General features: G+C 42.6%; 1 protein-coding gene across 1 annotated transcript in view; it reads left to right on the top strand.

Moving 5' to 3' along the window:
- Positions 1-12,035, top strand: part of LOC104276409 (spectrin beta chain, non-erythrocytic 1-like) — an 89,810-nt gene that overhangs the window by 71,935 nt on the left and 5,840 nt on the right. The window contains 8 exon segments of the mRNA XM_009872708.1: positions 1-125; positions 262-636; positions 2,727-2,971; positions 3,405-3,543; positions 4,634-4,718; positions 5,548-5,744; positions 6,645-6,757; positions 7,303-7,366. The exon segment at positions 1-125 is cut by the window's left edge and continues 13 nt beyond it. Coding sequence (XP_009871010.1) covers positions 1-125; positions 262-636; positions 2,727-2,971; positions 3,405-3,543; positions 4,634-4,718; positions 5,548-5,744; positions 6,645-6,757; positions 7,303-7,366 — 1,343 coding nt within the window.

The raw sequence follows: 12,035 nt of genomic DNA, 5'->3' as shown, positions 1-12,035 counted from the left end.
GGCTGGACGAGAGGCACCGGCTGTTCCAGCTGAACCGCGAGGTGGATGACTTGGAGCAATGGATTGCTGAAAGGGAGGTGGTGGCAGGATCCCACGAGCTGGGACAGGATTACGAACACGTAACGGTAAGTTCTTTGGATGCGACTGCAGGTTGACTTTCCTTTTCTAGGCGGCTAATATCCATGGGTGGCTGCCTTGCTTGGCGTGCTCAGCTCAGTTTGTAATTACAGCGCTGCATGAGTCTGTTTCTCCACATTTCAGATGCTACAGGAGCGATTCCGAGAATTTGCCCGAGACACTGGAAACATTGGACAAGAGCGCGTCGATACTGTTAACCACATGGCAGACGAGCTCATCAACTCTGGACATTCAGATGCTGCGACAATTGCGGAGTGGAAGGATGGACTCAATGAGGCCTGGGCTGATCTCCTGGAGCTCATTGACACGAGAACACAAATCCTGGCAGCCTCTTACGAACTGCACAAATTTTACCACGATGCCAAGGAGATCTTAGGACGTATTCAAGACAAGCATAAGAAACTCCCCGAAGAGCTCGGTAGAGACCAAAACACAGTGGAAACACTACAGAGAATGCACACAACGTTTGAGCACGATATTCAGGCGCTTGGCACCCAGGTGTGTAGCAAGCGAACGGCTCCGTCTGTGGCTGTAGGAACCTGGGCTTGCAGAGCTCTGCTGCTGCTCTTGTCCCCCCTGTGGCAGGGAGGCAGAGTGCTGCCAACTGCCTTCCAGATGTATTTCTGCAGGAATAACCTCACATCACTTTCTTATATGTCTTCCTGCTTCTCTATCATTGTATTATGTTAATTATCTAAAATAAAAATCCATAAGTACACAGATTTCTGAGTATATAGGTAGAAGAAGTCATAAAGGAGGAGAATGTCTGTGTTAACTTAAAGTAAAGCAGCTCCTGACAGTGACAGCCTGCTGTGTGCTTAGGCGTCGAGTGGATGGAGAGTTGAGGGGGAAAACGCTTGAGCTTCCCAGAGGACCTTTCTCTGACTGCCTGAAGCAGGAGCACCAGCAGCAGCACACTGTATGGCTGACAGGACAGGAAAATGGCTTACACTCGAAGGAAAAGGGGTTCATTTGACTTAATCTATTGTCTCTTTAATACATTTCTGAGAGACGTTGAACAGATACTAAATCTAAATAATTTTGAATGTACCAGAGGTAATATGAAATACAAGTTTCAGATTTTTCTGTCCTTAACATCGTTCCTGGCTGTTAACATTAATTTTGCTGGAAACCATCTTAGATTTGCCGGCTCCTTTATACCGTGTTCACCTCACTGAACACAAGACACAACTTTCCTGTCCCGTGGAAGAGTTGATGTTCCAAAGGATGCTTGGAGGACACAGGGAAATATGAAGGGATATGGAAGCTTGGTTGGGGTTTTTTCAGTTGGTTGGGTTTTTTTGTTTGTTTGTTTAAATGAACACCAAAAATCCCCAAGCAAACCCTCTTCTGCCAGGTAGTTTTTATTTTTCCCCTCTGAGAGGCAAAGGAGATCTGTAGATCTATATAGAGGGTTTCTTACTTGGTTATGAATCTGGGCATTCTGACTTACATATTGCTTCTTATGATGCTTCCTAAGAGCAGTCTGAAGAGATCTAAAGTACATAGTGCAGGCAACGATTTTTAAAAGCAGCCAAATTTGATCTAATTTCAAATCTTTTGGAGCCAGGGTGTCTTAAATAGAAGGTAGCAGCCCCTCGCACAGCACACAGTAGGTTCTAAACCAAAGAACAACGTTCAGCTGCCAAAAAGGAGACTTTCAAAAGAGGACAAGTTGCTTAAGGAGTGGAGGAATTACATCTGACCGTATTTATCCCAGTAGGTTGGAAAAGATAGCTTTTATGGCCAAGCTGCCTGCCATTTTGTCATTATGTTGCAATTTAGATAGCTGTTTACACTAGGATAAAGGGGATATAGCAAGCATTTGATTTCCCAAGTGTTTTACTTTCCGAAGCTGTAGACGTTGTGCATGAATTGGGAGACATTCACAAAACACTAATCCCTGTCTCTCAGAAAGGTAATTATAATTGAAGCCTAAATGGACGAGTATGTAGTCACAGCATGGAGCTGTGCTGAAAACACTTAGGAAAGTTTTCAGATGAAACAGCTAAAGCAGAGACAGGCCTGATCTAGTAGAACGATTCCTGGCTCAAAAAAGCATGAAACATTTGAGAAGTAACATTTGATGTATTAAGATGGTGTTTGAAAGGAATAGAGACTGCTAAGAGTAGGAAGATCTTTGCATTTCCAAATTTTCTTCTGTTTGTAGTTTTTGAAAAAAAACCTTTCTGTCATTAGAATACCTTTTTTGTACTCTATCAAAGTAGTAGTTTTGATATGGGAGTTCCTGAGCAACATTGAAAGTTTGATGATGAAAGTCATCCCCATTTGTCCTGACATTTAACAGTCCTTTGTATCGGCACCTACTATTACAGGAGGTTTAAGCAGTGGCAAATCTTTGTTATTTTGGGGCCCCTTGATCCAGCAGTCTTCTCTGAGATCCATTCTCAGAGGGACATGTTGACTTAATAACAGAACAAAACTTTATAGTATCAACAGACCAACTGTATTTGCAGTTGTTTTAGAAAGCCATTCAAATGATGAATTAGCAGCTAAAATGTACCCATATTTGTGACTCAAAGAGCATGCAAACGCTGATGTATTTCTCTCTTACAAAACCACACCAGGTGAGACAGCTGCAGGAGGATGCTGCCCGCCTCCAGGCTGCCTATGCTGGAGACAAAGCTGATGACATTCAGAAGAGGGAAAATGAGGTCCTAGAAGCGTGGAAGGCGCTGCTGGATGCCTGTGAGGGCCGCAGGGTGAGACTGGTGGATACAGGAGACAAATTCCGTTTCTTCAGCATGGTTCGTGATCTTATGCTTTGGATGGAAGACGTCATCCGACAGATAGAAGCCCAGGAAAAGCCAAGGTAATGTCAAGTACCTCTTCTCTAGCAGAAGATACGGCTGCAGGTCAGTTGAGGAACATCTGTGAGACTCGATATTGCTGAGCCAGAAATTCAGAGAGAGGCTGTCAAAATCTGATGGTGGTGTAGCAGCTTACTCTTGGGTATTGCTGCCTGGCAGAGGCTGAGGGCTACTGAGCTAATTGCAGTGTAAAATCTGTAAAATTGTGTGCTGAGACATCAAGTTCCCTGTGTTTGTGTATTTGAGCTCTGATTCGGATCAGGATAGCGCCATTCCTAAGGAGAGGCCATTAGCAATCTTGCTTCCAGAACTACAGAGACAATCTAGGAATATTTTTTTTTTATTGTACAGTTGTGGGTGACGTTACTTGTTTGAAAATGTAACAACCGTTAAATCTGGAATACATGCTTCTGAACCACAGATTGATCATTTTAGGGATGTTTCATCGGTTGAACTACTAATGAACAATCACCAGGGTATCAAAGCAGAAATCGATGCCCGAAATGACAGCTTTACTACCTGCATTGAGCTCGGCAAATCTCTCTTGGCAAGAAAACACTACGCATCAGAGGAGGTACAGTGCTTACTCAATGTGTAACAGCCGCAGTGCAGGTGACCTATAGATTTTGTTGCAGCCAGAGAAACTCGCATTCTATAGTCTACAGATTAGGAAGATGCATATATGGGTTGATACCTGTTGCTTCAAGGAGTGTTGCACATTATTGTTATTATGAAATCAGTGTATAATTTAACTCTATGAATTCACATCGGGTAGCAGAGATGGCACCTAAGTTTAAAGTACCATTTTCAGTCTGGCAAATGCAAAGAGGCTCTTGCATTGAGTTCTGCAGAGAATAAGCTCTGGGATGGCTGTATTTGGAAAGGTGACTTCTTTGAGGAAGAGCAGAGGCAGCCATGAGCCTAAGTTTTGTACAGGGGAACTGGTGTGCTGTGAAGAGGCCTCCTAGGGGAAGGAGCAGGAAAAAAATTGTCTCACAGGGAGGAAGTCCAGGGAGTATTAGGAGACAAGCATATCCAACTGCTAAAGGCCTTGATTTATCTTCTGATTTGTCTGGGCCAGAGGACAGGGGCTTAACTTGTGTTTCTTCCTGTGTCCCTTTGGTGGAGGGAGGACAGCAACATGTCGTAAGATCCTGCCCACTCTGGGAGATGACATATTCTGTGTCTGCATTACACACAAGTGCTGTTAGAGTATCCCTGGAGAATCGCTTGCTCAAGTGCTGGGAGGTGTTGCTAACCAGTATTGACCCCGAGAATAACATGGGGCTCACGGTGGCATGTCAGTGTTGTTAGCACAGGTAGCTGTGGCCTTTTTGTGACTATCATGAGCAGCACGTTTTGGATTATTTGCTAGAAAAAGGGCAGAAAACATAATACACCATTACACCGTTTAGATTTGTTTGTCCATCATACTCTTTTAATCAAATGCTCTCGGTGCTGTTGTTTTTAGCAGATACTGTATGCTTATGCAAATGTGATATTTTAATGCAAATGTCATGTTTAATTATACTGTATTCATGATTAAGTCACTTCCTGACAATCTAGCACCAGGTATTTCATCAGTGCCTTTTGCTGGGGGTAACGGCTCATGTGGTGTGGTGAGCCTGATGCGTAACAGTCCTGTGTTCTCCTCTTTGCTCCAGATCAAGGAGAAACTGCTGCAGCTGACAGAAAAGAGAAAAGAAATGATTGACAAATGGGAAGACCGATGGGAGTGGCTGAGGCTGAGTAAGGATGTCCTTGGATTTCTTTTGGGCAGGGCTATATCTAACTCTGTGCTGTGTCTTTCTGAGTGTTCAAAAAACCTGCAGCTCCTTACTTTTGTATTAGCACTGCTTGGAAGTGTCTTTTTACTGTTGTAACTGTAAGATTCACACCTGTTAGTTGTAAAATAATGGAGAATTTGAAGCCAAGAAACCTGCACCGGAGGTGTTACTTCTGTATGATCAAGTTTGGAGCGAGGTGAAATAGACCTACCATGTTTTGCAGGCGTCACATTCCAGTTCTGCTGAAAAATAGGGAGAAATAAAGCCTGTAAAGCAGCCTTTGAGAAATAGAGCCGCACAGGCGGTTGTCTCTCAGCTTGGGTGTTTGCACCTTATTATTCATCAGAATTGCTTGATCCCACTCATAAAAGCTGTGGAAGCTTTTTTTTTCAGCTGTGAAGGCAGAAGGAAGGAAGCCTGGAGCTGTAGCACTGTAAACAAGCATAACGTACAGAAATACTGCTTGCTGCAGGGAGCTACAGCCTGCAGTCTAGCTGTTTGATAGACAGGACAGTCAGAGGAAGAAAACCAAATAGAAATTTCTGTTTTAAAGTTAGTAGGTTACAGCAGATGAGACCTAAAAGGAAACACTGAAATGGAAGACTAAATAGGCTGTACAAGAAGTGAAGGTGGGCCTTAACTTCTATCTTTCCGCAAAGCAAACCCCAGCAGGATTACCTTCTGTTGTTTAAGTGATTCGGTTTTGTTTAAGTGAGTTTAAAAGATGCTGATGACTTCACGATGCTCTTTTTGGTGTTGGTGATGCTGATATCCATTAATTCTTTGATCAGTTTTGGAGGTACACCAGTTCTCAAGAGATGCAAGTGTGGCTGAGGCCTGGCTGCTGGGACAGGAGCCCTACCTATCCAGTCGTGAAATAGGTCAAAGTGTTGATGAAGTGGAAAAATTAATTAAGCGCCATGAGGCATTTGAGAAATCTGCAGCTACTTGGGATGAGAGATTTGCAGCACTGGAAAGACTGACCACGGTGAGTGCTACAGGCGAGAACAACCTCTCTTGGCTATTCCCCTTCATTTTGGTGCTGGCTGATTGTTTGGAATGACTCCCAGCACCACCAACCTAATCTGCACTTGTAGATCCATTTGTTGATCAACCTTGGCTGGTCACCCAGGGCCTGAAATTTCATGTTCCTGGCTTGAAATGGTTTTTGGTTAAAGACAACAGCGTGAGGAGGCAGTGGTGGAGAGAGGGGGGTCCACAAAAATGTTTGTCGTGTTTTGATTGCTCCAGCACAAGACTGTGTTGTCCCCTAGAAAGACATATAATAAGCCCAAAAAAACCTCAACCAACCAACCAACCATTCTGAATACAGCTGCAATGTCAGTAATTAATGCTTGGAAAGAGGGTTTGGGAGAAAAATTTTACTTTAGACACTAAAATTGAAGTGGCTTGTTTTTTCACACACACTGAGCATGACAGCTGCCGGCAAAACGGATTGGAGTTTCTTCAGGAACCAGGCCGGTTTCATTTGGATGCTTTATTTCAGGGCTTTGGGTGTGGAGGACTTTATTTCTATGCATGGCAAGCAGACAAGAGGACATAATTTTTCAATATTTTAATAACTTGGGCTGCTTTCTTGTTCATTTGGTTTTTGTTATAGTAGAGCAAATTAGGAAAGAGAAAGGGAGAGTGGCGAGCTGTTGCCCAGGCACTCCACTCGACGTTACAGGGTATGCTACCATATGCTTTTGCTGAGAAATTCAGTGCCACAAACTTTGCATGATTAATTCTTTTAAAGACTGATGCCTTCAAATTTTATTGCAAAGAACTTCCATTTCAGTCATGTTTCAGAAAAATTTGCAGCTCTTTTTAGTTTCTAGCAATGTCCCTGTCCTTTTTAAATGCCCCAAAATGTTTCGTTTCTCAGTTGGAACTGCTGGAAGTACGTCGACAACAAGAGGAAGAGGAGAGGAAGAGACAGCCGCCAACTCCGGAGCCCAGCCCGAAGGTTGCTGAGGATGCAGACTCCCAGCAGCAATGGTGAGGGTCAGGGTGCGGGAACCTGAACTCCTGACTTCACATGGTTTCTTCAGACAGAATTCTGAGACTGAAGGTGCATTTTAGAGAGGGAGCCTGGAGGTTGTATGGTTTTGTGATGTGACCCCTTTTAGGAGACTTGGTGGTTTATGGGGACAGGACCTGAATTCACTGCTAAATTGCATGTTACAATTTTTCGCCCTGATACACTGGTACAACTGCTGAGGTGCACGTGGCCCTGAAGTAAGAGTGCTGGTTTTCCACCCCCCAAGCAATCTTTGCTTTCTTCTTTGATGAGCATCAGTTACAAATTCATTTCAAGTCATGTGTACATTGAATATTAACGTTTATAAAATCACGTGTGTGATAGGAGTTGGCTAATTTGTAAGGGATCTGTCAGGAGACTCTGTTTTGGTCTCATCTAACACTGGATTTATTCAGTTGGGCCTTAGGATTTTATGAATGTGCTTGAATTCCTGAGGTGTGCAATATTCAGTAGGAAAACTTTCAAGAACTTAATAGGTTTTCTTTTTCCTCTCTCCCAACAGGGATGGTACAAAAGGAGAACAGATTTCCCAGAATGGTTTGCCATCAGACCAGGAATCTCCACGGGTTAGTTACCGCTCCCAAACCTACCAAAACTACAAAAACTTTATTAGCAGACGGACAGCCAATGACCGGTCGTGGTCTGGACTGTGATACACAGAATCACTTACAGCAAAAGACGCCTTTTTTTTTTTCAGTATGGTTTACTGGTACTGGTTTAATCTTTTGGCTTCAAATTTCCCTGCTGCTTTTCTTTTCCTTCCCATCAGTTGACTTTTATTTAATTAGCAGCCCCTCGGAGATATATTTGCTTCACTTTAATCCTTGTTTATTTGAATCTCCCCACTGACACTCAGTTGCTTTAAGGTGACACATTTATTTCATGTTATTTACTGTGAGTTTTTCATGTCGCTAATAGTATTAAGATTTTCCAGCTAAATCATCCTATATATGAGTAATTGAGATTTAATGAGATTACATCATAATGAAGAAGAGCGCTAGAATCTGACAGGTATGACGCATCGAGTTATACTAACAGATTTCAGCACGGCGACATTATTAAATCAGCTGCATTAGCAAATGAGTTATTTACAAGGCCAAAGATAATACATGCAAGTGAGCTTGGCAGTAAAGGGGAGGGCGGGGCGGGGAGGAGTTGTAACTATTGACAAATAAAAGCCTTAAGGTTAGTTGTATGACATTCCATGCAGAATGGACTCATTGACTGCAGATAAAAATAAACATGAAATAAACCACAAAAAAATAGTATCTAGACTTATCTTGGTATTTAGTCCTCATGAAGAGTTGTGGTCTTGCTCAGTAGCTAATTTGGGGCCCTGTTTTGCCTTGCTCCTGTCCAATTTATGCGATAGCGATTCGATTCACTGACATTGGAGGGACAGCAGTATAAATGAGGGTAGGGTGCAGATTTTTGTGGAGAGGTTGTGATGCATTTCTTGAAAAACTGAATAAAACATGTTGGTCTGAGATCCCAGCTCTTTGTTTTACATAGATGCAGGCTGAGTGGTCCATGCCTTATTCATTCCTTCTTGATAGGGGATGTCCCAGTGGAGTCGGGATGCATGCCAGTAATCTTAGTGTGCAGCAGTACAAATACCAGTAAATATGTACATATAGTTTGCGCAGTAGATGAAAACCAGCTTACGTTTCGGTCACCTTCCTGCAAAGCCTACTTGCTTCACTCAGTGCTTTGAGTGGTGAGGAGGACAACACTTCTTTTTCTTCTGTTTTTGAACCTCACTCTCTGAGGGCGTTCTAAGTGCAGACGAGGCTCTGGCAGGCTTAGGTTGGTGGGTGTTGGAAGCGCCAGTCCCAGACTAGGACTCTGGAAGGAAATGCCTTCAGCATAATTTATCTTTAAAGCAGCCCATCCCAGTTATTTTCGGGTGTGCACACAGACTCTTGTCAATGCTGTGGGGTACTAAGCAGTACCCACCTTTTTTCTTTCTATAAATAAAGCCCTTCAGTTCATCTTTAATGTTAAATTATCAAGTGAGCTGTCTGTTGTACATGCTAATGTTTATGAAATTATATGTAGTTGTTGCAAGGAACGTGAGGTGGCCTGCAAGCACATCCCAGATCAGCATCGTCTTCTTGGTTACTGCAGCCTTATACATCACCTGTTTACTTCTTTTTTATTTCATTTTGTTACCATGGTACGTAATGCATTTCCATGTTAATCTTCACCATCTGCACTCCAGTCTTTCATGAGAGCTTTTTAGTTCGATTTCTTGAATCTTGTGCCGCGATACATCAGATGTACATGGCTGTATTGTTTCTGATTTGAGGCGCAAGATCTGCTGCTGTTGGTCAGAAGTTTGACCTGTGACAGCTAGCTGAGCAGTCCAGCTGAATCGCTCTGTATTGGCTGAGCTTGTGGAAAGAGAAGGGTGACTGAAAGGATGTGCTTCAGTAATTGTACTTTTGCTGTAACTTGTCTTCCCACTTCATGATGCATGTTTGTTGTTTTTTTTTTTTTCTTTTGTCAGGATAACAACATATAGCTTATAATGCTTTTAAGAATTCTACATAGATTTATGCAGGTGACCTGGTGACTTACCTGCACCAGTGCTGCTGGCTCTCTATGCCTGTAGGAGTATGACAGTTCTCAGAGCAGTGTAGCTGTAGCTTCACACTCACCATCTGGGAAGCCTTCAGCTGTGTTCTGGCTAAAAAGCAGTTATGTAAAAGTAATTCATGCAGATACACCTTTATACCGTTATTATTACACTTATATATAAAAAATACACTTTTTTGGTGAAGATAATGAAATCTTCAGTTATGGTCATCATTGTAGGCACCAGTAGTGTAAAGATTTCACCAATTTCACTTGTGGTACCAGCTTAAAACATGAAAACGGTACTTCTGCCAGAACAACGCATAGGCTGTCATCTGTTTGCATCTGACAAAGGCAAATACGTCTCTATTGTATAAGCTGTGGTGCAGAGACCTGAGCTGATAAACTGAACATAAAGTTGCTTCAAGTGCTGTGAAAACCAAAGGGATGTCTCCAGTCATTGTCACAGCTGTCTCGTTGCATGTTACAGTCCTGGTTTAAATATCTCAGGAGCAGTCTTTAGCCACTAAAGCACTTGCAACTAACCTCGCAGTCACCATTAAGAAAACTGTGTTCATGTACGTGATAACCATTTTGTTGTAACAGTGCAGTTTGCTATTAATGTTTGTCCTCTGTTGCATTGTCTCTGCATGCCCCATGCATGTTTCCATTAAAGTTTGTTCAGCTCCTGTTTTTTCTCTATTTTCGTGACACGTCCTTCGCATAGCTGTTGCTGATTCAGATTTATTTTGCTTGTTCTCTGTTAATTGTAGATAACACATGGAAAGGAAATAAAACCTGAAAGAGCATCAGAACAGCTTTTCATAGCCCTTTTATGATCGGTAGCATTTTAAGCAGAAGTTACAGGTCTGATTGTGTGGTTAAAGTTGGCAGTTACCTTTTAAAACCACAGGATTACAATCTGTAATTACAGCACCGAATTACATGTGAGTTCCCATAAAAACACGTTAGCTAGTTGTGCGACGGCTGCTGTTCTGAAGCCAGTCTCCTTTACTTCAGGTTAGTGGTTACAGGGACCCCACCCCAAAACCAGGAGTATTTTCACGTCTTATCAGCATCGCTGCAGAAAATGCGCTGCTTTCAGTATCGCTTTAGGTAGTTCTGGGTAGTTGATGCAAGTTGTCGAGATAAGTTACTGTGGTCTGTGTAATTCCTTACTGCTCACAAGGGCTCCATGCATCTCAGGCAGGCATCCAGACAGTGGAAAAGCAGAGAGTTTGAAGTTCAGTGACTGTCACTGGTCAGAAAGGTGTGCTGGGGGCTCTCATTTTCCTTGAGTGTGATCTGTCAGCCGTTGGTCAGCAGCAGTGGCGGTCGTTGGTTAGTGGAGCTTTCCTTGGTGAATCACTGGTTGGTTAGTTCACTGCTGGTGTTACAGTGGCCGTACTGGCAGGGTTTGGGTAATCTTCAGCTTCATTACTTATTTATCCTCTTGCCCCTTTAATGTAACATTTTTGTTATGTTTTGTGATTCAGATACAAATAGTGAGGTTTGATGGCTTAGATTTAACCTAGTTGTGAAGCAGCAGCCTGACTTGTACTTCCACTGGATGAAAGTGAACGGTAGATGTTTCCTCTTATAAACAAGGCAGTAAGGCCCCATGTCTCTAGGGACAGAGTAAATAAATATGACCAAAGTGAAATGTGAGTGATGGTTCTTTCCGTGTTTCAGCGGTGTAGTGTCTGTACTCTGGAGATTTAGATTGCTTAAAGGCAGTTAACCAATCCTTCCCATATTCCTAGCAAGCTGACACTTATATCTTCTAGGTCAATATATGAGGTACAAAGGTGTGAGGTGCAATAACGTATACTTGGCAGGTATAAGAAGTTCTAGCAAAACTAGGTGGCAAAATTCAGTTTGTTGCATAATAATTTGGCTGCTTTTGAATTGTCCAGGCCATGTGCAGAAGTGGGAATGTCTAATTATTGTGCCATTTGCAAATACCTGCTTGTCTGCATAAAACCAGTCCAGAATGTTCATAATCTACTAGAGCATTAGCAGCACTGAGCTTTAGTAACTTGCTAATAACAATAATACTACACACTGGTTGTGTAACTCCTGAGCTGCTACCAATGGCTCTACACATTAAAGTAATGGTACAAGGAAAAAAAACCCCAAAACTGGGACCAAGCTGCGTTTCAAAAGCTTATAGCCATTAGGATTCCAATTTAAATGATTTTTGGATGAATGGCTCCTGAAGACGTCGACAGCTTGACCAGTCAGAGCTGCTGGAAACACGGCTGCTCTCTAGGCTATCTCGATCACAGTGCGACAGGCAACGCGATCAACAAAGCAAGTGATGGGCAAGGCCTTGGTTCTGTCTTTGTTTGGGGGTAAATAGCTGTGTGATGTTGTGTGACTGTGGTGGTTTTCAGTTCCTTTAACAAAAATCCAATCCACCTAATAACACGAGTCTGAAAAAGACCTTGATAAATTGACACATGACCTCCTCATTTCCCTTGTCTCTAAGATCCGAGATCCTAACTGGGATGGTGGAGATGAAATGCATGGTGTAATCTTTCTAATTTCTGCATGTTTTGATTTTGTTGTGTCACTAGGGGAATGGAGAAAGCGGGAAAGGAGCTTTTACAGAAACAAATAAAACTGCATGGATTTTTGTAAATGCTCCTGGGTGAT

This window comes from Apaloderma vittatum, unplaced genomic scaffold (assembly GCF_000703405.1).
Source record: "Apaloderma vittatum isolate BGI_N311 unplaced genomic scaffold, ASM70340v1 scaffold22627, whole genome shotgun sequence".
Taxonomy (NCBI): Eukaryota; Metazoa; Chordata; class Aves; order Trogoniformes; family Trogonidae; genus Apaloderma; species Apaloderma vittatum.
This window is presented reverse-complemented; position numbering and strand designations above follow the sequence as displayed.